Source organism: Lacerta agilis, chromosome 9, assembly GCF_009819535.1.
Source record: "Lacerta agilis isolate rLacAgi1 chromosome 9, rLacAgi1.pri, whole genome shotgun sequence".
NCBI classification, from domain to species: domain Eukaryota; kingdom Metazoa; phylum Chordata; class Lepidosauria; order Squamata; family Lacertidae; genus Lacerta; species Lacerta agilis.
The window spans coordinates 60,912,163-60,935,294 of NC_046320.1; the positions used below are offsets into that span (position 1 = coordinate 60,912,163).

The window sequence follows — 23,132 nt, forward strand, 5'->3', positions numbered from 1 at the left end:
CAAATCCATTTTGTCCCAGCTTCCTCTCATGTGTGGGGAGGGTGATGTGTGGGTTGTTGTACACAAGCAATCTTCGTGTTTGCACTTCCCAAATTATCTCTTGACATTATTGGAACAGCAATTGCAGCTGCTGCTGTAATATAAGAATAGGTCCAAAATAAAATATTTGGAAAGTACTGACATGACTAAATCTTTAAAATTGGAGGAGAGAGTTGAGCAACCATCTATGAACCTGGGTTGTACCTGATGAACAATACATTGAGCATCTCTAGATTAGGGCATAGTCCACTACTTAGCAAGAGAGTATACTAAAATGTGAATCTTTGTAACAGAAGCAAAATAATTAAATTACAAACCTTGAATGGTAGATGACATTCTTTATGCCAGATGTCTTTTTATAAGAGAATCTTCTCTATCAGGGATGACAGGTAGAGGGCACAGAACAAGAGATAGTGAACATTTTTGGATGATATTGAGATTGTGGAATTTAGGTGAAATTGGATTCCAATTTGAGTTCCACATGGAAATGAGAATATCATGTATTTTAAAATAAATAAGGTCCTATTTCACTGCCACTGTCTTGTATTCTCATAGATTAAGAATCATTTTGATTATGAAGAATAATAAGACAAGCATTTTGTACCAGTGTTGTTTATTATTACATTTTGCTGGCAACTTTTTTCTTCTTCATGTACTTAAAACAATGGTATTTCAGAGTTTCTCCTTAAATTGAATCACATTATTCCCTGGATGTAGCCTGTGTTTGAAAACAGTAGTACAGTATTGTTCTGGGTTCCCCCCACCCCACCCCACCCCACCTGTGTTTAGTTCTCCTATGTTCATAATTTTTGACAAACCCAAACCAATAAAATGCTGGTGCTTGGGAACCCTGCACAATGGATTTTGACAGGTGGGCAGGACAACCTACCTGTCCATCATAAGATGCCATATTGATCTTATGTGATTGGCAGATGGGTTATCCTGCCCACCTGTCAAAAGTTGCCCAACAGGATGGGGCCAGGTAAAGATCTGGCCCTTGGATCCAGTAGGGTTCCCCACCCCTGATTTAAAGAGATGTTAACTTTTTTATTGGTAGCAGCAAGAAAGGAGGATGGATGTATGATGCAAGATGGTCTATGGCAGGCATAGGCAAACTCGGTCCTCCAGATGTTTTGAGACTGCGGTTCCCATCAACCCTGACCACTGGTCCTGTTAGCTAGGGATGATGGGAGTTGTAGTCCCAAAACATATGGAGGGCCGAGTTTGCCTATGCCTGGTCTATGGGTTGTATCCAGTTTTAGCAATACTTGGAGTAGACCTAGCAAAACTATACCATTAATTTTGGTTGGTCTGTTGTGAATAAAATTCACATGGATACAACCCTGTGCCTGGAATAATGATCTTGCTGAGAAAGTGACCAAACAGTTTTGAGCATTGAGGTAACTGGAATATGAGGATGGTTTTGTTGGCCAGTGGTATAGCTTTGTTCCATGGGTAAAGAGGCCAAATGAGAGTTTAACACTATGACCCAATCTTTTGGGGTTAAGAAGGAAAATATCTTTTTGAGGATATTATTTTTAACCATCCCTCAAATCTGAAAGTATAAAATACATTCTGCACTGCTTCAACAATTGTGCTTTTTCCTTTTTTTCTTGTTTCTACACATTTTTTTTTATTAAGCATCGGAGTAGATACCAGACAAAACTGCTGTATCTTGAAACTCTGAAGAAACACGAGTAATTTCATTACTTTGCACATTCCCCAAATATTTTGACAGGGCAGGGAAATAAAATGCCATAGCAGAAAAGCGTCCATCTAGGGGGGGGGGTTAACCATTGAATTAATGTTGGCCTGGTATTTTTGCAACTTGTTGCTCTGACTACCCTATTTATTGTTGATACTAGTTACACAAAGGTGTTAAGAACAGTGCTCTGTTCCATTACATTGATGTTGTGAATAGGATCCACTGTTGTTGCATTTTGGCTTTTAATTTTACTTTCCCCCTCTCAGGTTTCAACGTTGGCAGGAGTGCTGGCGGCAGATCGACTGTCAGGGAAATTAACCGGGAGGCTTGTCATTTCCCAGGCTTTCCGGTTCTTCAGTCATTTCTTCCTAAGCACACGAATGTGCCTGCGCTCTATTTCCTCCTAATGGCACTTTTCCTGCAGCAGCCAGTCACTGAACTGCCTGAAAACCTGCAGGTCAGTGCACCTGTCATCACCAGCCGATGTAATCAGGGAGGCCAGGTAGGGATTATCTAGCAAGATACCAATTTTGTTAAGTGTGACTCAAAAAAGCAAAGGGGGGGGGGAGTGATGGTTTGAAGCCCCCTTCACAATAGAGTACTTAAGCTCTGCGATGAAAGTTGTGATGAAGCATTCCGTATCTGAGAGAGACTTGACATTAGTTCCAATGCCAGTTAGAATCATGCTTAATAGAAATATAATGTTTCTATAAAGGACATGAGAAGATATAGCCTTCATTCCCATGCATTGTGTGGACAAACCTCCTCTTGCGCTCTTCTAGAATTCCACTGAATTCAGTAGAGGTCCCAGTGGTTAACAGGCACAGGTCATTGTAATGTCAAGTTTAATTTTGTGTGACTGGTGGGGGATGCTCTTCAGAAAGCTTTATAATTTGAAAATGAATGCATGACTAAAGAAGGGTCAGGACAGTGTGCTGTTTGAGAAACAATATTGAGGAGCTGCATATATAGGCATGATATTGTATTTCTCCCAAATTTTTGTTTCTTCGTGGAAGTCAAATTAAAAAAGCCAAACAGTTTGTACGGTTGGGCTGGAGTCCGAAAGATGTCCTGATAGCCTCCTCTTTTGTAATTCACGAGTAGCAACTTGAGCATATGCTAAAGCTGCCCCAAGGCCAGGAGCAGTGGGCAGATAGATAATACGCCTCAACACCATCTGGAGGTGTATAGTATTGTACTTTTGAAGTACACAAGCAGATAATGAGAGGTCTTTAAAGGCTGCATGCTGAGTTTACTGGCAATTGCTTGATGGGAGCTTTTAGAGCTTCAGTAAGGCTGCTGCTAAATTCCAGAAAAAGCTGAAATACAGAGAGACTTGGGGTGGGGGGACTGCTGTGGTATTTGGCAGTGGGTGGGAGTTGCTTGATGTTCTGGTGGAGGTTCCATGTGAGTCTCCAGTAACAGAAGACGGAAGCACTTGGATTGCCCAGACGCTTCAATGCGCACCAACATTGTCAGCGTTCCTAGTGCCAAAAATATTAGTTGCATCCTTTATAAATATGGGCTTTGCTAGATCTCCTGCATTCATTGGAACAATCAGCTCCCCAGATTCCATGGGACACAATATACCTCAGAATCCTCTTGGGTAGTTTCCTCCATTTGCAGTATGACAAGACATAACCTAAATTAAACAAATTGCAGTATGACAAGACACAACTCTTTTCTATGGAAGCTAATAATAATAATAATAATAATAATAATAATAATTTTTATTTATACCCTACCCTCCCTAGCCAAAACAGTGCTCAGAGCAGCTAACATAAATTGTAGTGATACTTTTAAATTGGGTTGTGTGTTGACTATTATTTTCCCATCCCCCTATTCTCAATTTTCTTTCCAATCAACAGTTTGACTTGGATTCAATTTGGACATTTATATTTGGTGTTCCTGCATCAAGTGGCACTGTGGTTGCTTCAGTTCACAATCTCTGCACAGAAGCTGCATTTTTGCTTCTGGGGATGCTTAGGAGCATGTTGAATTCAGTAAGTATGAACTCTGTTCAGATGTCAATAAACATCCAGCTTCCTAATTATGTGTTGCCATTTGGTTTTGAAAGCTCAGAGACGCTTACCTGGGGCTATGAGGCATTGTTCCCTCCATATGCTAATAGGGCTGATACATGCTTAGCTTTAATATGTTATGTATTATCTTTATAATGCCGTTGGTGGACATGGTTGTTTAGAGAGCAACATAAGCAGAAAACATCTCCATGTCCCAGTGAGTTTATCTTCAACCGTTTTCATATTAAACACAAATTAACAAAATGATGAGATGGTGATGATATCTTACTCTCTATACAATGTGTTTTCTTTTATTTCATCAGTAGCAATCTTATTTATTTATTTATTGGATTTTGTTTTAGATTAAGATCCCAGTGCACTATTATTTTTGTTTTTGCCTTTCATTACAGCCTTGGCAGTCTGAAGAAGAGGGTTCTTGGCTTCGGGAATATCCAGTCACCTTGATGCAGTTCTTCCGCTACTTGTATCACAATGTTCCTGATCTGGCTTCAATGTGGATGAGCCCCGAGTTTCTTTGTGCACTGGCAGCCACTGTATTCCCTTTCAACATCCGGCCATACTCAGAAATGGTAGGAGAACAAAACAAAACACACACAAAGTAGAGACCAGCTTTCTCTCTCTTTCTCTTTTACTTCTTGTCCATATGGCATTTTCTGTTGGGATCTGGGATTTTATTTGCTGCAGTTCTGCATTTATATACCACCTTTTCATACAATAGGACATGCTAGTAATGGGTAGTGTGTTGGACCTTGGAGACCAGGTCTCAAACACTGGCTGACCTTGGGCTAGTCGCTACGTCTCAGCCTAAGCTACTTCACAGGGTGGTTGTGAGGATAAAATGGGGAAGGCGGAAAAGCATGTGCTCCACTTGGGCTTCTTGCAGAAAAGGTGGAGTACAAATGCAATTAATAAATACAACAAAAACAATAACAAATTTAGATGGTATAACTGCCTCCAACATAGAAACAGGAACGTATTGCTAACAGTTGTGGTGAATTTCTCATGCAATGGGTAGTCCAAGTTTTTAAAATATTTTAAATATTATTTCAATTAATATTATTAGTATCATTAATTTATTGATCGCTTTCTGTTTAATCGCCTCAGGACAATGTACAATAAAAACAGTTTAGAACACAAAAAGCACATACATTTAAAACAAAACTAAAACCATACAAAATAGACACTGATGGCAAATACCGGGGGTAGGCAACCTAAGGCTTGGGGGCCAGATGTGGCCCAATCACCTTCTCAATCCGTCCCGTGGACAGTCCGGGAATCAGCATGATTTTACATGAGTAGAATGTGTCCTTTTATTTAAAATGCATCTCTGGGTTATTTGTGAGGCATAGGAATTTGTTCATTTTTTCCCCCTTCAAAATATAGTCTGGCCCACCACATGGTCTGAGGGACGGTGGACCGGCCCATGGCTGAAAAAGGTTGCTGACCCCTGGAAATACTGTATTATCCAGCTGGGAAAAACCTTTCGGAAGAAAATTGTATTTAATTGTTTCCTGAACAGTCCAGGAAACAGTCCAGAAAGCAACAATCTCTAAAGTTTATACTTGTAGAAAAGCAACACTAAAATAAGTGAATAACTGCAAACTGCCCCCTTCCTTGCCTTGGCAAAGATAGTTTTCGTTCTAGTAAATCACTTGACTTGCATTATTGCTTGTTTCTTTTTGAAGGTTACTGATTTGGACGATGAAGTTGGATCTCCAGCAGAGGAGTTCAAAGCATTTGCCTCTGACACAGGAATGAACCGAAGCCAGTCAGAATACTGCAATGTTGGATCCAAGACCTATTTGACCAACCACCCTGCTAAGAAGTTTGTGTTTGACTTCATGCGTGTGCTGATAATTGATAACCTCTGCCTTACACCTGCTAGCAAGCAAACTCCTTTAATAGACCTTCTCTTGGAGGTAGAGTTGGCCTTCTGACGTTGTTCCTTTAAGCAGGACCAGAGGTTGTAGCGAGTAGCTTTCATGATCTGTTGTTTGTTAAGAGTACCGGTTATACCCAATTGTGAGCGGTGGTAAGTTGCAGCCCTTGGATTGTATCTAACCCTGTGAAAAGGCTAGCTGGCCTGTGAGTTGCCACCGCTTTCTCTTTTCACTCCCTTTCCTCTGAAAGATCCCTGAAACTGTTCTGGAGGAAAGGGATGAAAGGAGAGCCAAACATATGGGTGGGCCAAAAGAAGAAAGAAAGAACGCTTCTTGTATGACCCTGGGTGGATCTAGACACCGGGGGGGGGGGGAAACGCCGCTATAAATAAGTCAGAAATTATATCGTTATAACGAAATAAAGAAATCCCTATGGAAAACTGTGTTTTAAAATTTCCTGCTCTCTGGCACCATCTGGTGTTACTTGTTTATAGCGCATTCAAATCATCGTTTCTTTACTAATGTAGCTGGGTCTCCTCTGATTGTCTTGCGTTATGTATTTTCTGGTCAGCCTCTGTGTTTGATGTACAGTAAGGATATGGCTGTGCTGAAGTGACAGGCCACCTGTAAAAAAATAAGGCTTTCTTTTCCAAAAGGATGATGTTCAGAATTTGCCTAACTTTGTTTGCCCACCAAAGTTGTAATGTCTTTTTCCTCAGGTAGGCATCCGTATTGGTTCTGCCACCGTTCTGAAATAAACACACTTTTTAAAATAAAATTAAAAAAAATAAAAATAAAAAAAGAAAGAAAGAAAGGTGATAAGGAATTCACTTCCATGTGCATCACTCTGTATGCCTACCTCCTTAGCTTTTTGAACCAGAAAACAGCTCAGAAAAATGCGAGAGAGCGGAGGTAGGGAGATTCCAGCCCCCCAGTGCTCACATTTGCTTTTGCCTTGTCCAGCTGGGGAGCAACTTGGGAAATGAAGCAGAGTAGCATGTGAGCAACAAAAGGAGTCTGCATCATACTCTTGTGGTCCATGTCACCCTCATCCACTTATCACAAAGTGGTCTTTTTATGAGGACCTGCTTCCCACCCCACCCCAATGAAGAGTACCAGTAGAACTAAAAAGGCATCTGTTGCCACCATTAAACAAAAAAAAAGTATGTGGGTGTGGGTGTGTTCTATCAATTTAGGAGGTAGCTTGTATTCAGGACATTTTTTGCTCATTTAAGAAGGAAAGTATATTTTAATTGACAGTATTGACCACAGTTCTTGTACATGGAGCACATTCAATTTGTGTTGAGTGCCAGACATTACAAAGCCTGGGGTTGCCCTAAATTTGCCCGTTTACAGTAGGCCCTTATGGTAAATGCTTCTATGCTTTTGTTTTATTTTCCAGGCCTCTCCCGAGAGATCGACGAGAGCACAGCAAAAAGAATTTCAGACCTATATTTTGGACAGTGTGATGGACCATTTGCTTGCTGCTGATGTTTTATTGGGTAATTAACTTATTTTGGATGACTCTCTTTCAGTATTACTTAAAAATGCACTAAAATGGGCTTTACGATGGCAAGCTCAGTTCGAAAGGAAAAAAATCAATATCCGGGAACGTTTCGAAAAGAATTGGGTGAAAACCCTGAAAGTATCTTAAGAGCCATTATACAAGTCCTATGGTGTGGTTGCTCTTGGAATTCTGCATACAGTTCTGTGTACAAGTCCTGCTTGTGAGCTTCTAATAAGCATCTGGTTGACCACTGTAGGAAGTAGAATGCTGGACTAGATAGGACTGTTGTCTGATCCAGCTCTTACATTCTTAGAAGCTCAGGCTTAATGTGTGGAAGCTCCAGGCTCTATGTGTCTATACTAAGAGACAGCCAAGATACGTCTCTGGTCTCATTCAGCAGCTTCAGCTTTTGTAGCTGGTGTCAATCAGAGCTTCTCTGTTCCAGGCGAGGTGGGAAAAGGCAGGGAGCAAGTCTTCCAGGACTCGCAGCCAAGATGGTCTTTTAACCCATCTAATGTTGTGAGACCAGGGTATCTTGCCACCTGTTCCCACCTTCCTTCCTCTGAAGTTCTGCTGTGGTCCTCCACTGTCAGAGGTCTGAAGGGTGGGCATACGAGGCAGGGCCTTCATGGCCTAGGCACAGGAAATGCCCTCCATCTGCACTAAACCTTTTAGCAGCTGGCAAAGACATGGCCCTGTCACTAGTCCTGGTGTGGTGGTGTTGGTAGTGATTGATTGCTCAGCAACTGGTAATGTTTGCATGTTAATCTGTCTTCCAGTTCATAATTTAGCATGCTTTCATTCTTAATGCTGTGCCTGTTTGACTGAAGGATGGGATGGAATTATTTGGGTAAAATGCTTTTTAACGCTGTCATTATCATTTAGGGGAGGACGCATCTCTGCCTATTACAAGTGGAGGAAGCTATCAGGTGCTTGTAAACAATGTGTTCTATTTCACCCAGCGTGTGGTGGATAAACTTTGGCAAGGCATGTTCAACAAGGAATCGAAGCTGCTTATAGAGTTCATAATCCAGTTAATTGCACAGGTATGCTTCTCTTCTCCCTCATCCTCCTCTTATTACTTTGGCCTGCTTAACTTTGTACATTGCAATATATACAAAGTCGGGGAACCTCAGAGCCAGAGGCACTTTCCTTGCGTGTTTTTGCCTGATTGGAATATGTCCTTGTACTCTGATGATGCCTCCTGCTTACCTGGATGGAGAACAGAGGGTGTGTGTGTGTGTGTGTGGCAAACTAGTCTACTGTACAAATAATTTTTCCCCCATGTGTTGTCTTGCCTACTTTTGCCTCTGGCTCCGCCCACCACAGGCATGTGACTCTAGGAAAGATTACCCAGAAAGCAATATAGCCCTCTGGCTCTATGAATGTACAGATCATCAGATGGCTGTCTTTTAATGAACTCTCTAGATATCTACCTCCAACGTCATTATGCTAAAGTTGCAAGTGTTTCATGGTCCTTTCCTGCAATAATAAATAAATAAATAAATTTTATTTATACCCCGCCCTCCCCAGCCAAGACTGGGCTCAGGGCGGCTAACACCAGGTGTAAATTTTTTTGATTAAAATACAACTTAAAAACAAGATTAAAATACAACATTAAAGTGCAGCCTCATTTCAGTAGAAACTCAAATAAAAAAACTGTTTGGGGAAGAAAGCGTCAAATCTTCACCAAGGCCAACTATCCAGACTGGTCCTATGTGGGCCAGAAAAAAGCCAGGGAAATCCCCAAATAGGAGTACCATCACAGAAGGAAAAAGGAAAGAGGGGGAGTGGATCAAGTTGATTCCAAGCCAAAGACCAGGAGGAACAACTCTGTCTTACAGGCCCTGCAGAAAGAAATCAGATCCCGCAGGGCCCTGGTCTCATGAGACAGAGCATTCCACCAGGTCGTAGCCCTGGCTCTGGTTGAGACCAATTCCTACAGAAACAAAATTGGAAGCTATTTTTACAAATTAATACTTGGCTATTTCCTTACACCTCAATACCGCCGTATGGTTACTCTGATTTGAGTGAAAGAATTATCTTTAAAAACATGCTAATAAGCTTGGGGTAATACAGAGATTCCACGTTTAAACGTGTTCATTTGCATTTTTTTGCTGCTTCAGTCAAAAAGAAGATCACAGGGATTATCACTGGATGCCGTTTATCACTGCCTGAACAGGACCATCTTATACCAATTCTCGAGGCCACACAAAACAGTTCCTCAGCAAGTTGCTCTCCTTGATTCTCTAAGGACACTTACTGTCAATCGAACTCTGATCTTGGGTCCTGGGAATCATGACCAAGAGTTCTTCAGCTGCCTGGCTCATTGCTTGATGAATCTGCATGCTGGGAGGTGAGCTCCTCACCAAGTGCACATACACCAGTTTGTTTAGAAAACTGTTTACTCTGTAAAATTGTCAGGTGTGTTGTAATTGCCCCCCTCCCTTTTCTAGTGGACATATTTCTGCAGCTGCAGCTTATAAGATAGAAACAGTTACACATATTTCCATTTATCTCGCTTGCCAGTGAAGGGGCAACGTACAGGAAATGTAGAAATAAAATTCCAGTCATGCAAGGACACACAATTTAGGTAAAGACAGATGTAAAATTTCAAGAGAAGTTAGGTCCTACATGACCAAGTGAGCCATCAGTCTTGCCCTCCTCTCCCTCACACATGCTTCAGGTGAGGGAGTCCTTATGTTATGGTGCTTATGTATTAATTTTGTCCAGATGTTGAAACTCCTGAACAGAAATACATGAAGCAGTCACAGTCATAATTTCCCCCATCTTCCTTCATTGTCATGTGTAAACTGGGTTAAGCTCAAGGGGTGGTGGGAACTTCATGTACTGAGCCCGTAGAGATAGATACACTTTTTTTACTCTTCGCCTTTTAGGAAGGCCCAGTGCTTTTTTTTCTTTAAAAATGTTTAGAGGTACTCTCATTTTCCTACTCATATTGAAATACTGCCCCTCAATGAGGCCAAACTTAGATTCACAAAATGTTTAGGGGTATGTGTACCCCTGCGTCCCCCCAGAAAAAAGCACTGGGAAGGCTAGTCTAGATAAACAACTCTGCACTCTTAGCTAATGTAATGGAGACAGACACTGATCTAGCTTACTCCCTGAGGCGTTAGCTGTTTTTGTATGTGTTTGGAGGGTGAGAGGGGGGAGCATTCAGATATGCAGCCCCCCACCTCCTTTAGAAAGTGGTATAATTAGGACGTTTAATTCATTCATTTATTTGATTTCTTACCCGCCCTTCACTGTGAAGTCAAGAGCATGGGTTATAACAACTTTTTAAAGACAGTATTTAAAACAGTTAAAACAGATGTGATGTGTTTGTTTCAGGTCAGGCTTCATCCAGGTAGTGTTGAGAAATGGAGACCTCGGGCAGATCTTATGTATACTTTTTGTCCTGCGTACAGTGTAACTCCTTCACTTCCATCTAACACTGTTCGATAATATTTGCAGCAACGTAGATGGGTTTGGCCTGGAAGCAGAAGCCAGGATGACTACTTGGCATGTCATGATCCCTTCTGATGTCGAGCCAGATGGAGTCTACAATCAAGATGTTAGTGAAGGTAATTATGCAGCTGGAGTCCATCCGTCTTAAAGTTAGCTAACGTATTCCTCATGTCTTCCCTTAATCTTTCGGCTGTTTCATTTAAGAGTGGGGGTATGAGTTGTTTCCCAAGGAGATACGAAGAAAAGATTGCAGATGAACAGAGGACCAGTAATACAGATTACAGGCTGCATATCTGCCTTAAGCAGATCCTGCCAAACAGCAGTTAGGAATAATTAGGATTAGGTTTAATCCCTCTCACTCAGCAGGACCTGCCTCTCGTGGAAAATGGCTAACAATTCAGAACTCGGGAGAAAGCAAAATTTATTACAGATCTCTTTTGCAAATCATTGAAGTAGGTAGCTAAAATGGAGTTAGGATGCTGAAAGAGAAAAATAAGGAAGCCTTCAAATGACTGTCAGCAGCTCCAGCATTGTCACAGCACAGGCTTTCTACTTCACTGGAAACCCTTCCGTTAAAAATTTCGCCAGCACCATTGCTGTTTCGTCCTTGACACTGAAGAACTTGGGAATGCCATTGTATATTGGCTCAAAATGGAGGAAATCTAGTATTTGATACTATGAATCCCAGTCAGCACAACAAGGTATTATGTGACCTATAAACAGTGCTTTTTTTCTTGGGCTACACAAGGGTACACCATACTGGCACCTTATTTTTTCTAGAAGAAAAGCACTGCCTATAAATCCAAGTGAATAGACTCAGATTGATAAAAATAAATAAATAGACCAGGCTCAAAATAAACTTGCTGACCGCCTGTCCCCTGCCAATTCTAAAAGCCCCCCCCCCCTCTACAATTCTATGATTCTCAACAAGGTAGTTTTATGGTTCAAGAATACAGTGGTACCTCATGTTACAGATGCTTCAGGTTACAGACTCCGCTAACCCAGAAATAACGCTTCAGGTTAAGAACTTTGCTTCAGGATAAGAACAGAAATCATGCTCTGGTGGTGCAGCGGCAGCGGGAGGCCCCATTAGCTAAAGTGGTGCTTCAGGTTAAGAACGGACCTCCGGAATGAATTAAGTACGTAACCAGAGGTACCACTGTATTCACGAACCCAGGTGCTTTTCCGAGACAAGCACAGGTGGTTTGCCCCAAAGTTAATTTTAGTCAAACATTTGTGGGTTTTTTTTTAGCTCTGCCTCTACCTCCCTCCCTCATTCTTGTCTCTCATCCATTCTGCAGCTGACAGGTGCCTAGCTTTATCTTAGAGCAATTTGATTTTACCATCTGTTTAAACTGACTGGTGCTGTTTTACTTGTTTTCAATTTGCTGCACTAGCTTGCATGTTGTTGTTGTTGTTGTTTTACCATTTATTAAATTGTACTCTTTGTTTCGTGCTACTCTGTTAGCTACTCTAGAACGATAAATCGATGCCGAAGATAGAGGATATTAATTATCAAAATAAATATGCATTTGTTCTCTTTTGTGTCCTATTCATGTATTTAGGTCGCCAGCTTCTTTTAAAAGCTGTAAATCGTGTGTGGACAGAACTGTTCTACAGCAAGAAACAGGCTTTGGAGGAGGTATTCAAAGTATCTCTCCCCGTTAATGAAAGGGGCCATGTGGATATTGCCATTGCAAAGCCCCTTGTGGAAGAAGCCAGTTTAAAATGTTGGCAAAATCACTTGGGTAAGAGCAGCTGCGCAGATTATTATTGTGTGATTATAATTCTTTGGCTGCTTAGGCATATTTAAAACCCCTTAAATGTAGGGAGGAAGATGGGAGCAAAATGGCATTGTCCTTGATTCCATCTGATGTTGGATAGTTGGCCTTCTGTTCTACCCACCCCAAAGGGCACCACTTCATCCCCTGCTTTTCATCCTAGGGAACAAGGGTTTCCTGTTTATCCCCCACAGACAATGTTACAAATGTGGAATGTGCTCTTTTAGGGCTTACTAATATAACAGCGTAATATCTACTTGTTTAAAAGTATGTGGGATGGGAGTGTGTTTGTGGGAGAATACCACCATCTAGATTAGCCTGCGGCTTTTTTGGGTATCATTTTTTGGTTTGTAGCAGGGTGGATTTGATTTAAATCAAATTGATTTAAATCACAATTTAAATCACTAGTCAGTAAGACTTAATTTAAATCATTTTTTTACAGAAGGACTCAATCTTGCTGGTATAATCTTAATATTTACAACCATATAAAGGTTTCACTTTTGGAATAATAATTTTTCAGAGTAGTTTTTAGTTATATCAAAAATTACTGATTTGGTTATACTATTAGAAATACATAGACAGATAATTATAAAATTATGGTGAGCTTTAAGAAGTTTACTGTTCGTATTTGGACAACTTCTGCTGTACTTTATTGGAAGGAGAAAAACAATCATTTCCTTAATAACCATTTAAACAATTTATTTAACTAAAAAAAATAACATTATAGCATATGTATCCATGTTTGTTAACTGATGTGGGTTTTTTAGACTTGAGTTTTAGCACACATGAAAAACTTGAAACAAATATTTATTTCCTGATGAATAGCCTTTGGACTATAATGTAACTTAAATAGAAGACTATATTTAGAAAGATTTTTCCTCCAAAAGCATTTTATTTTAAAAATCCAATTTAAAGGGGGGGAAATCTGATTTAAATAAAAAACAAACCAATTTATTATTATTATTATTATTATTATTATTATTATTATTATTATTATTATTAAAAACCATTGATTTTTATCCACCCTGGTTTGTAGGTGTGCTAGTAGGGTCCAGTAAATACGCTTTGAAAACCCCCAACTCTTCTTGGCATTCTAGCTCATGAAAAGAAAAGCATCAGTAGAGGAGAAGCATTGGCTCCGACTACCCAGTCCAAGCTCTCCCGGGTCAGCAGTGGATTCGGTCTTTCCAAGCTAACAGGATCGAGAAGAAACCGGAAAGAAAGCGGTCTTAACAAACATAATCTATCCACGCAGGTATCGCATAGTATTTAAAGACAAACAGATAATACAAAGGAAAAACAATGGTCATCCCCTATATGTATAACAAATTGATCAGTGATTTAGCCTGTCTTAATAAATCCCCCCTTCGCTGTATTCTGTTATTTAGATTTTAAACTGCCTGAATGTTAAGTACTGTGGCCTTAATCCACCATAGCAGTTTCAGGTTGTTGAAGTAGATGAGACCGTTGAAATACTTTGCTAGATTAGGGGTATTTTTTTAACTGTAAAAAATTGCAGCATAACTACTATGTACCATAATTCCATACGTAATCCACACTACTTGAAGTTTTCAGGGTTATTTTATATGTAAGTTGTTTTAAGGACAAGCTCTTCTCTGCACACATTAATATATTCATTATTTTGCTGTTAGGAGATCTCTCAGTGGATGTTTACTCACATAGCAGTGGTTCGAGACTTGGTAGATATGCAGTATAAAGAATACCAAGAGGTAAATGAGAGCAGTAATCAAACCGAATGCTTTTATCAAATCTGCATGAGCGTTGTATTTAAGAGTGGTTTCTTTATTTTGTTTCGTTTTATTTATATAAAAATCTTTTATTTTGCTTTTCTGTTTTAAATTTGTAAATCCCAAAGTGGTTTGTGGTATACATAAAGCAACCAAAGTAAAAAAAATAACAACTAAAACATATTTACATAGTCAAGCAATTTAAATTATACCATCCAGAACCAAAGAAGAACTCCGTATCAGTCAGGAAATGTCAGAATAGAAAGATCTTTTCCTGTCGGCAAAAGTACCACATTGTCTATTTTCTCCAGGTCTCCATGGGGAGCTCATTCCACAAATTGGGCATCACAATGAAAAAGGCCCTATTCAAACTTTTCAGTACAATCAGAAGATCCCCCACCCATAGATAGTCTCACTAAGAAACATACACCATGCAGAGATAAGATAATGATCATATCCTTTTGATAGGAGATTTCATTATTTTCAGAATCTGTTGAAATTGTCGTGTAATTCATGAATCTACCCTAAAACCGTGTTCCTTAGCATCATAGATGGAATATGAGTAAGGCTAGTCCTTCTCAACCAGCCATCTCCTAAATTAAAGAGAGGGTTTTTTTTGCTGCCCTTCAACTGGAGAGAAGGCCCTGTCAGCAGTTAAGAGGGGAGCATCCATAACTCAGTGGTATATATATATATATAATGCTTTGCATGAGATGTCGCAGATAAAATCCCTGGCATCTCCAATTAGGTAGCAAGTGATAGGAGAGAATTTTGTCAGAAACTCTTCTTAAGAGCGGACTGTACTGGGATAAAGCAGCTTCCCATGTTTATAGAAAGAATTGTGGTGCTGGCAGCCTAGGAGCAGTGCTAGAGCTACTTAAGGAACAGGTACAGATTTAAGTAGGCTAGCACAAGTACACCCTTTTTATAGACAACACACTTTATAAATATGTAATTATGAACTATGTAAATAACAAATCCTGTGCAAGGACAGTTCACAGCTTGAGTTTTCAAGCTCCAAGATTGAGGAAAACAGCATGAATATCCAACTTTGCTCCTTGAACCTTTTAAAAGAGTTTGTTTTATTTTCGTTTATTAAATTTATATACCGCCCTTCGAGGATCACAGGGCAGTTTTAAATGCCTTGGGCTTCTTTGCTGCTGTGCCTCATGAGAATCTATGTCAGTTAGAATCACGGTACAAGTTAGCTTGATTCTGCATGCATTTATTTGCACACCATGGCAGTTAACCTGTAGTGTCCTTTCCAGCGTCAGCAGAATGCATTGAAGTATGTGACGGAAGAGTGGTCTCAGATTGAATATGAATTGTTACGGGAGAGAGGACTGTGGGGCCCTCCTATTGGCTCTCACCTGGACAAGTGGATGCTGGAGATGACAGAAGGTCCCTGTCGAATGAGGAAGAAGATGGTGCGAAATGACATGTTTTATATTCAGTATCCTTACATGCCGGATACTGAACATGAGACAAATATGCTGGTAAGTGCAGTTACAGGAGGGTGGTAGCTTTTAGCTGTAGCAATGCATTGGCTTATTTCTTACATCATTGCCAAGAATGTCCATCGCCGATTGGATAATGCGTTTCTGGTGGTGCTCAGCTATGGGTTTATGGATGGACATTGATTTCCCTTCAAGTGCATATCAGCAAATATTTGGACTAGGTCCCTGAACCATGCAGCCATGGGCGTTGTCTTTTTGCAGCCTCTAGTTTCCTGTTGATTAATTTTCCAGTTGGAGGATAGCAGAAGTAAAGTGAGCTGTGGCTTTGCTCTGCCCTAACAGGAAGGCCAGACTATACCACCTACAATGTACCAAGCCAGGTACAGCCCACCTACCATATATTGTGACCTACCAGGTGCTTCATAGCCCCCTTTTATTTGCAGACCTAGGCAGGTAGCAAAAACATGAGGTTAATTGAGTCCCTGGTGGGTTGTCCTACATGGATGATGGACTGCATTGAGCTTGGGGGGGGGGGGGAATTGTGCAGGCCTGTGCTAGTCTTATCAAAGATACCTGGGAAGTTAGAAAAAATGTCAATGCACTGTCAGGTAGTGTGACTTGTACAGACGTGATGCTGCTGTTAAGGTGCATCTCTTAACAGCGTTCGGAACTCCCATTGTTTTGGGCGCATTTTGCGACAGGGAATTTCATTAGCGCAAACAGTTTATGAGCTCTGGGTGCAGTACTGCACCTAAGATTTCAGATTAAAACTGCAGAGTGGAAGGAGGACCTTTTTCAGCCTCCCCACTTCCAGCTACTCTCTGAAGACTGGAGAAGAGGCCTTCTTAAGAATATTAGGATATTAGGGGGGTGGGCAGGGGAAGGACTTGACCATGTGAAAAATGAACAGAATATTTTAGCTGCAGTTCATTTTCAGCTTTGTATCCTTGTTATTAAAAAAACACGTGCCTAGACATTCCATTGTCGCACCCATATCCTAGATTTAGGGTGCCATTTAGCTCCTAGCTTTGATCTTTCAGTTTCTAACACTGTCTCTTCATAGTCCATCATATTTGAAGATTGAGTTTGTAGGAGAGTGCAGAATCAAAGCAGCAGTGTGAGATGTTAATTTGATCCACTGATAATCAGCAAGATTTTAATTGAATTGCTAAAATATTGCGTATGCCTCTCGTGCAAGAACTTTGTGATTAAATTGAGCTTTACCTTGTGCTAGTTTTAGCAAATTTTAAGGTTCGAGCTTCCATGTTGTTATTTTTCCTGCTTTGCATTTCCTGGTGTGGAGAGAATTAGCAGTTCAGTCATTGGCTTTTGCCCACTAATGCTCTGACAGTTTTAGTCGCATCATGCATTCTTCCTCAACATGATATTTCCCCTGATGTTTCTATACTTAATACCCTATTTTCAGTCTGACTTCTCAAGTAAGCCTCCTGAGACATCTGACGATACCATTCCTCAAAAGGTAAAGAGAGAAAACTCTCCACGGGTGGCAAAACAGATAGAAACTTCTCTGTGCATGTTAGGCAACCTTAACAAGGCTTCTCTGGTTGGCTTTCAACGTGCTTCCTAAGTAACTCTGTCATAGGGTTAATGATATACTAAGAGGATGTGGCTGTGTTCTCTTCAGTCTTCACCTAATACAATGTCTATGTAGCTCTTTCTGTCTGTGTTGCACACTAACAAGCTGTGATGGGCTGTGCTGTCACTATTCTCACTGTATAAACATGTACCAGCTCGAAATTAGAACTAATGGACTATGATGTGTTTAGTGATGGGCAGTTTGGATATTCATGCACTTAGCCTAATCAGTATTTCAGTGCTGGCATAATGTTTTTGCACTGTTAAGACAATCTCACCTGTTCAGGGCACTGTGCTGGCAAAGCAGTTGACTCACCTTGTCTCATTTGGGACCATTCATTGCTGCTTTCTGCCCCCCATTTTCTATGTGCTTCTGATGAGGAACATGGGGTGTACGTCCTGGAATGCATCCCTTTCTGTTCAAGAACAACTATACTGCATTCCACTGATATTTAATTCTCAAAATATGTTGCGAAGAAAGATCCAGCACTATATTGCCTTTGCAAATAGTCCTATCTCGGTCACAAAAAATACAGATCAAAACATTTTAATAAATTTGCTCATCACTAAGTACAATATGCCTTCACTCATTTTGAATTACTTGTCAAACCAACATTTTGGAAGGTGATGCATTAATATATATATTTGGCTCTTGGTGGACTTGCTAAAAACGTGTCTGTTCTCTAGGTGGCTTATCTCTTATGTCCATAGGATTAGGTTAACAAACCATCATCATATAAATGAACTGTTCTTTTTAAAAAACCTCAAGCATAATTGGAGATTTTAGGGAGCACCTAGAGAAGAACTTTGGCTGAATTCTTAATCTTTTCCAATAGGCTTCGGAAGCAATTGCAGTGCTTATTCTCTTCCTAACCTTATATTGCCAACTTCATTTCTGAGAGATACAGGGGGGTTGTGATCTACATGTTAATTGCATTATTAACTAATTAATTCCAGGCATAAGTATTTGGACTTGAATACAACCATCTGTATACATTATTAACATAGTTTCCTCTTTGTCTCCTGAATTTTCTTCAGAGAGTTGGGGGACAACTTTGGGAGTCATGCGAGGGGAGGAGAATTTCCATTGCACAAGCACAAATAAGACAACTTGATTGGATCTGACCTAGTATAATAATGTGTACATCATACACCTGTGGAAGGGAGCCTCCACCCCAAGATCCTAATTTGGCCCACCAGACCTCTGATTTTGGCCCATGAGGCTTTTTTGCACAAACCACATCCACCTGTCAGTCACTTGACATCACGTGACCTCAGGTGTGGAGCTCTCTTATCTCCAATCTGAGCTTATTTTTTATCTTAGTGCTGTCACATGCTTTGCTCCGTGTGCCTCTGCCTACTCTTAGACAGGAAAAGGCATCAGGCAGAGGCTTACCTTCAGTCTTAGTGCTGTGATCCCAAGCTCTGAGATTGGAGATAAGAGAAATGTGGCTTGTTCTTTGACAGTAAAAGGCAGCATTTCCACCCACCTTTGCATTCCCAATTTGAATTCAAGGAATGAGAATGAGAATTTATTAATTTCGGTCACAGACCAGTTCCAGCTCACATACAATATCAGGGAAATCATAAAACACAATAGGGATTCATTTGAATTTTGCAATTGGGTATAACAGGGACAATACAGATATAGCAGCAGTTAAAAATATATAAGGTATATCTTAATCATTAAAATATAACCTAAAATTGTCATTTAAGGCCTTGGTCATTGTGGTAGCACAGCTTGTTCCCTAAGTTTTATGGCAGTCGCACAGAATTTGGCCACCCTTAGCATGATCTCTGGATCCTTGACCTCTACCAGGGATTTTAGACGTTGAAGTTCGGACCCATTTGGAGATTTATGTATAGCAGGGATGATAAATGCCAAGTGTATATCCCCATAGAAACGACAGCGTAACAGGGCATGAGAGACAGTTTCTACCTCCATCAAGCCGCAGGGGCGGACCCGTTCCATGTATGGTTTACCCTCGAATCTGCCCTGCAGTAAGGCAGATGGCAGCCCGTTGAATCTAGTGAGGGTAAACGACTGTCTGTATTTAGGTATTTGTAATTTTGACAGATATTTTGCTGAAGTGAACCCTCTCCCATTATCTTTTATTGTTGGGTGTTCATTCATCTCACTCACGTGACACTGCAGTTCCACGCCCCAAATTCATTGGCGGATTATTGCTCTAGCTTTCTCATAACCTACAGCTATCAGGGCCTGTGGGGAGAACCCCAAGCCTCTTAGCTTTTTGTGCAGTGCAGCTTTCCATTTGGATTGGTAGGAATCCAGTAAGGTTACCGGAGCCAACCCGACAGGGGAAAAAACAAGTTTTAGCCGATAACAGATCTTCAGGGTCCATATCTGAGCACTGACAGGGATTTGCCCGACCTCCAAGGAACTCAAATGAAGAGCAAGCACGGCAAAGGAAAAACATAAAATTGACATCATGGGGCTAATCCACCAACCTTATCAAAATGACCCACAGAGGGTGAGCAAGGCCCTCTGCCTGATCCACTTCTCTGTATTACCCATTATTGCTACTAAAATAAATGGAGGTTAGAGTCAATTCACTCGACCCAGTTGGCATGTTAGTAATCCAGTGGTACCTCTAGTTACAGATTCTATCCGTTCCGGGGTGCCGTTCACACTCCGAAAAGTCCGCAACTAGAGCGCCACTTCTGCGCGCGCGTACAGCGCGATAGAGCGCTTCTGCGCATGCGCGAGGTGGAACCTGGAAGTATACACTTCTGGGTTTGCCGCGTTCGTATCCTGAAAAAACGCAACCAGAGACTGATGTAACAAGAAGTACGACTGTATTTGTTACTTGGATCTCTGTAGAATTTGCCATGGGGTGCAGTAATTTTTATGAACGCTGCCTCACTTGCAGTTCTTCACCACACTAGCGTAAAGATGATAAACATTGGTTACTCAACAGTTGTGGGGTGATAAGTGCTCCGAGCCTATGGAGAAGCAATCACATTACTGTTCTCTGCAGAAAGAAACTCCACAGATGCATTTCACTAGTAATGAGAATGAGGAGAAGTGGACTAAAATAGAAGTTTGGTAAAACATTATAGCATTCTAGAAAACATTTCTTCTTCTTTGATGAACTGTTGAGCTCCTGTAAAATATGATTGGGGCTTTGGCAAAAATGCAAAATCCCCCCCCCCCCCGATCCACTTTTACCATTGCACTCAACATTTAGTTTTGGTCGCGAGACCTTGGCCATTAGGGAGCATGCAGCTGCGTTTGATTGCAGCCCAACAATAGAAAAAAGAAACATGTGTAGCATATATATTGTGTGAGCTAACACCAAACACCACTTTGGTTCTTGAGCACCACATCTATATGAACAAATGATGATAGCTTTCCTGCCTCCCCCATTCTCTGTGGCATAATCATAAAATCGTAGAATTGTAATATAATTAAAGTCATAGTGTGGGAGATAATAATAGGTCTAAATTAATTCCAGTCAGTTTCTCTACATCCTTGCACTTTGGCTAACATTTCAGTGTTTAAAGAAAATACCTGAATTGGCTGGGTGCAATATTGGAAATGATGAGATGCCAGTTCTTTTGTCATGATTCACAAAGCACCAAACACATTTTGCTAACTTTTATGTTCATCGAGCAGCATTTAATTTTTGATCATCTTTCCAGCAACAATAGGTTCATTTCAAATCTAGCTGATTTGCCTATTGGAAACTTAATTAGTTGACAGTTGGCTGCCTCCAGCTACAGCACTTAGCAGTTTCTGAACATTGATTTATATTTAGGGTATGTTTGAGTTGATTTTGCCAAATGTTTTTATTCTGTTGCCGTTTAAAGAAACCTGCACGCTACCGAAGAGCTATAAGCTATGACAGCAAAGAATACTACATGCGTCTGGCTTCTGGAAACCCTGCTGTCTTTCAAGACACTGTCGAAGAGAGCTCTGAAGGAGAAACTGCTCAGCAGGAGCCAGAACATGGGGAAGATACTATTGCAAAAGTTAAAGGTGGGTATTTTCGCACATACCTTTATATGCATAGGCATGCTTGACAAGTTATTTATGCTGTATTTCCCTATAGGGAAGTATGCACAAGCAGCAAGCTATTCTTGAGTGTGATGGCAGACATTCACAATTTTTACATTCATAGGTTATTTAGGACAAGGCAGAAGCCTTTAGCAGACCCGACTTCTGCTGATATGTGAATTGTGACCATTGTAATACTTTAGTGGCTTCCCTAAATGTGTGAATCACCCCAAAGATGCTAAAAATGTTGCTTAACAAAGATCTGAATCTGTCTTGTCTAGTAGTCCTTCCCTATCAGTAGGGAATTGGTCAACTTCTCGTCACTTTTGCATCTAGAATTTTTGTATTTAAATGTTTTAAATTATATATTTTTAATGCATTCCTGAAAAACATGCATTTTAAAACATATTTTGATAGCTTAGTGTGCTGAGAATTGTATTGCAGCGTTCAGAGGAATGCAAAACCTGAGGACACTTAAGTTCTGTTAGTGTATTAGTCCAAGAGGTCACTTCATATTGACCAGGTCACTTCACATTGGAATTTGTAAAGATCTAATTCACTAATTATCCCTAAGTATCAGTGCAGTGTGTTTGTAAAAGTGGCCATGCCTCCTTTGATTTCCCATTCCCCTTGACTACATAGCATGTGAACAGCCTGTATGACCTAAACTTGAATTAAGATTCTCAGTCCCACCCCTTCCAGGAGCTTTGTGAGTTATCCCGTTTTATCCCCACAACCACCAATGAGAGTGTGTGACTTACCTGAGATCACCCACTGACTTTCAAGAGCCATGGATCCATTGACTGCCCTTGGCCTGACAGCTCTCAGACTCAGCTGGTCCTGCAGAAATCATACCAGTTTTTAGCTGTAGGATTTGGGGTGCGCTTTGAACCTTAAGTAGAGTGAAACAGTTCTTTACTGGCATGGACTTCTTAATATGCAGCCCTCCTCACGTACCACACAAAGTTCAGTGACTTACAGACAAATGTGCTGCTGGTTTGATTGCTTCATGCAGGCCTTGTTAAACCGCCACTGAAGAGATCTCGTTCAGCACCTGATGGCGGTGATGAGGAGAATCAGGAGCAGCTGCAAGATCAAATAGCTGAGAGCAGCTCTATAGATGAAGAGGAGAAAACCGATAACACAACTTTGCTTCGACTGCTCGAAGAAGGGGAGAAGGTATAAGCCAGCATTTAATGCTCTTTTTGGTCTCTCAATTACTGAACCTAGCAAGCTGTTGTGTGGAGGCTTCTCGAACGTATTGTGCCTCTAGTCTCCAAAGCAGTTCATCCATCATTCCAAAATGAACATGGCATAGAGGGGTTGTGGAGTACGCGTGTGTGATATCTCACAAAATGCCATGCATTGTATCCAACTAAGTTGTCCCGTTCACACAAGGACTTCCAATTTATGCAGTGGAATTCCCTCTCCTCTTGTCTCCTGTCCTCGCCCCACATCCCCCCCCCCAAAAAAAAATCAGTTCTGGAGAGGGGAACCCTCAAAACAGATTGGGGGGAGGGGAAGAGAGAGGGGAAATTCCATTATGCAAGTGGAAGTCCTTGCATGAACACGCTGACCTGTTGGATACAACCCACAGTTTCTTAACCCAGAACAACACAGAATTGTTAATTAAATGGTGACAGAGCCCCTCGCAGGAAACTAACTAATTCTAACCCACTGTGGATTTAACTTTCAGTTAAGCTCTTCTTTTTTTACACCTTTGATAAAAGAATGATTTTTTTTTTCCACCCGGCAAACACTTTTTTTTTTTTTTAAACAGAATTTATTAACATTTTCATAATATAACATAAACCCAACCCCACACCTACAAATACAAAAACAAATACAAATACACATAAAGTCAGGATTCTTCTTCTTATTTGTAACCTTA

The 23,132-nt window shown here is 40.7% G+C and overlaps 1 protein-coding gene across 1 annotated transcript in view; it reads left to right on the top strand.

Moving 5' to 3' along the window:
- Window positions 1-23,132, top strand: part of WDFY3 (WD repeat and FYVE domain containing 3) — a 125,245-nt gene that overhangs the window by 78,682 nt on the left and 23,431 nt on the right. Inside the window, 15 exon segments of the mRNA XM_033160689.1 lie at window positions 2,011-2,246; window positions 3,613-3,747; window positions 4,176-4,355; window positions 5,472-5,705; window positions 7,069-7,168; window positions 8,059-8,219; window positions 9,300-9,529; window positions 10,648-10,757; window positions 12,207-12,389; window positions 13,520-13,677; window positions 14,075-14,152; window positions 15,439-15,666; window positions 17,054-17,107; window positions 21,055-21,223; window positions 22,257-22,420. Coding sequence (XP_033016580.1) covers window positions 2,011-2,246; window positions 3,613-3,747; window positions 4,176-4,355; window positions 5,472-5,705; window positions 7,069-7,168; window positions 8,059-8,219; window positions 9,300-9,529; window positions 10,648-10,757; window positions 12,207-12,389; window positions 13,520-13,677; window positions 14,075-14,152; window positions 15,439-15,666; window positions 17,054-17,107; window positions 21,055-21,223; window positions 22,257-22,420 — 2,420 coding nt within the window.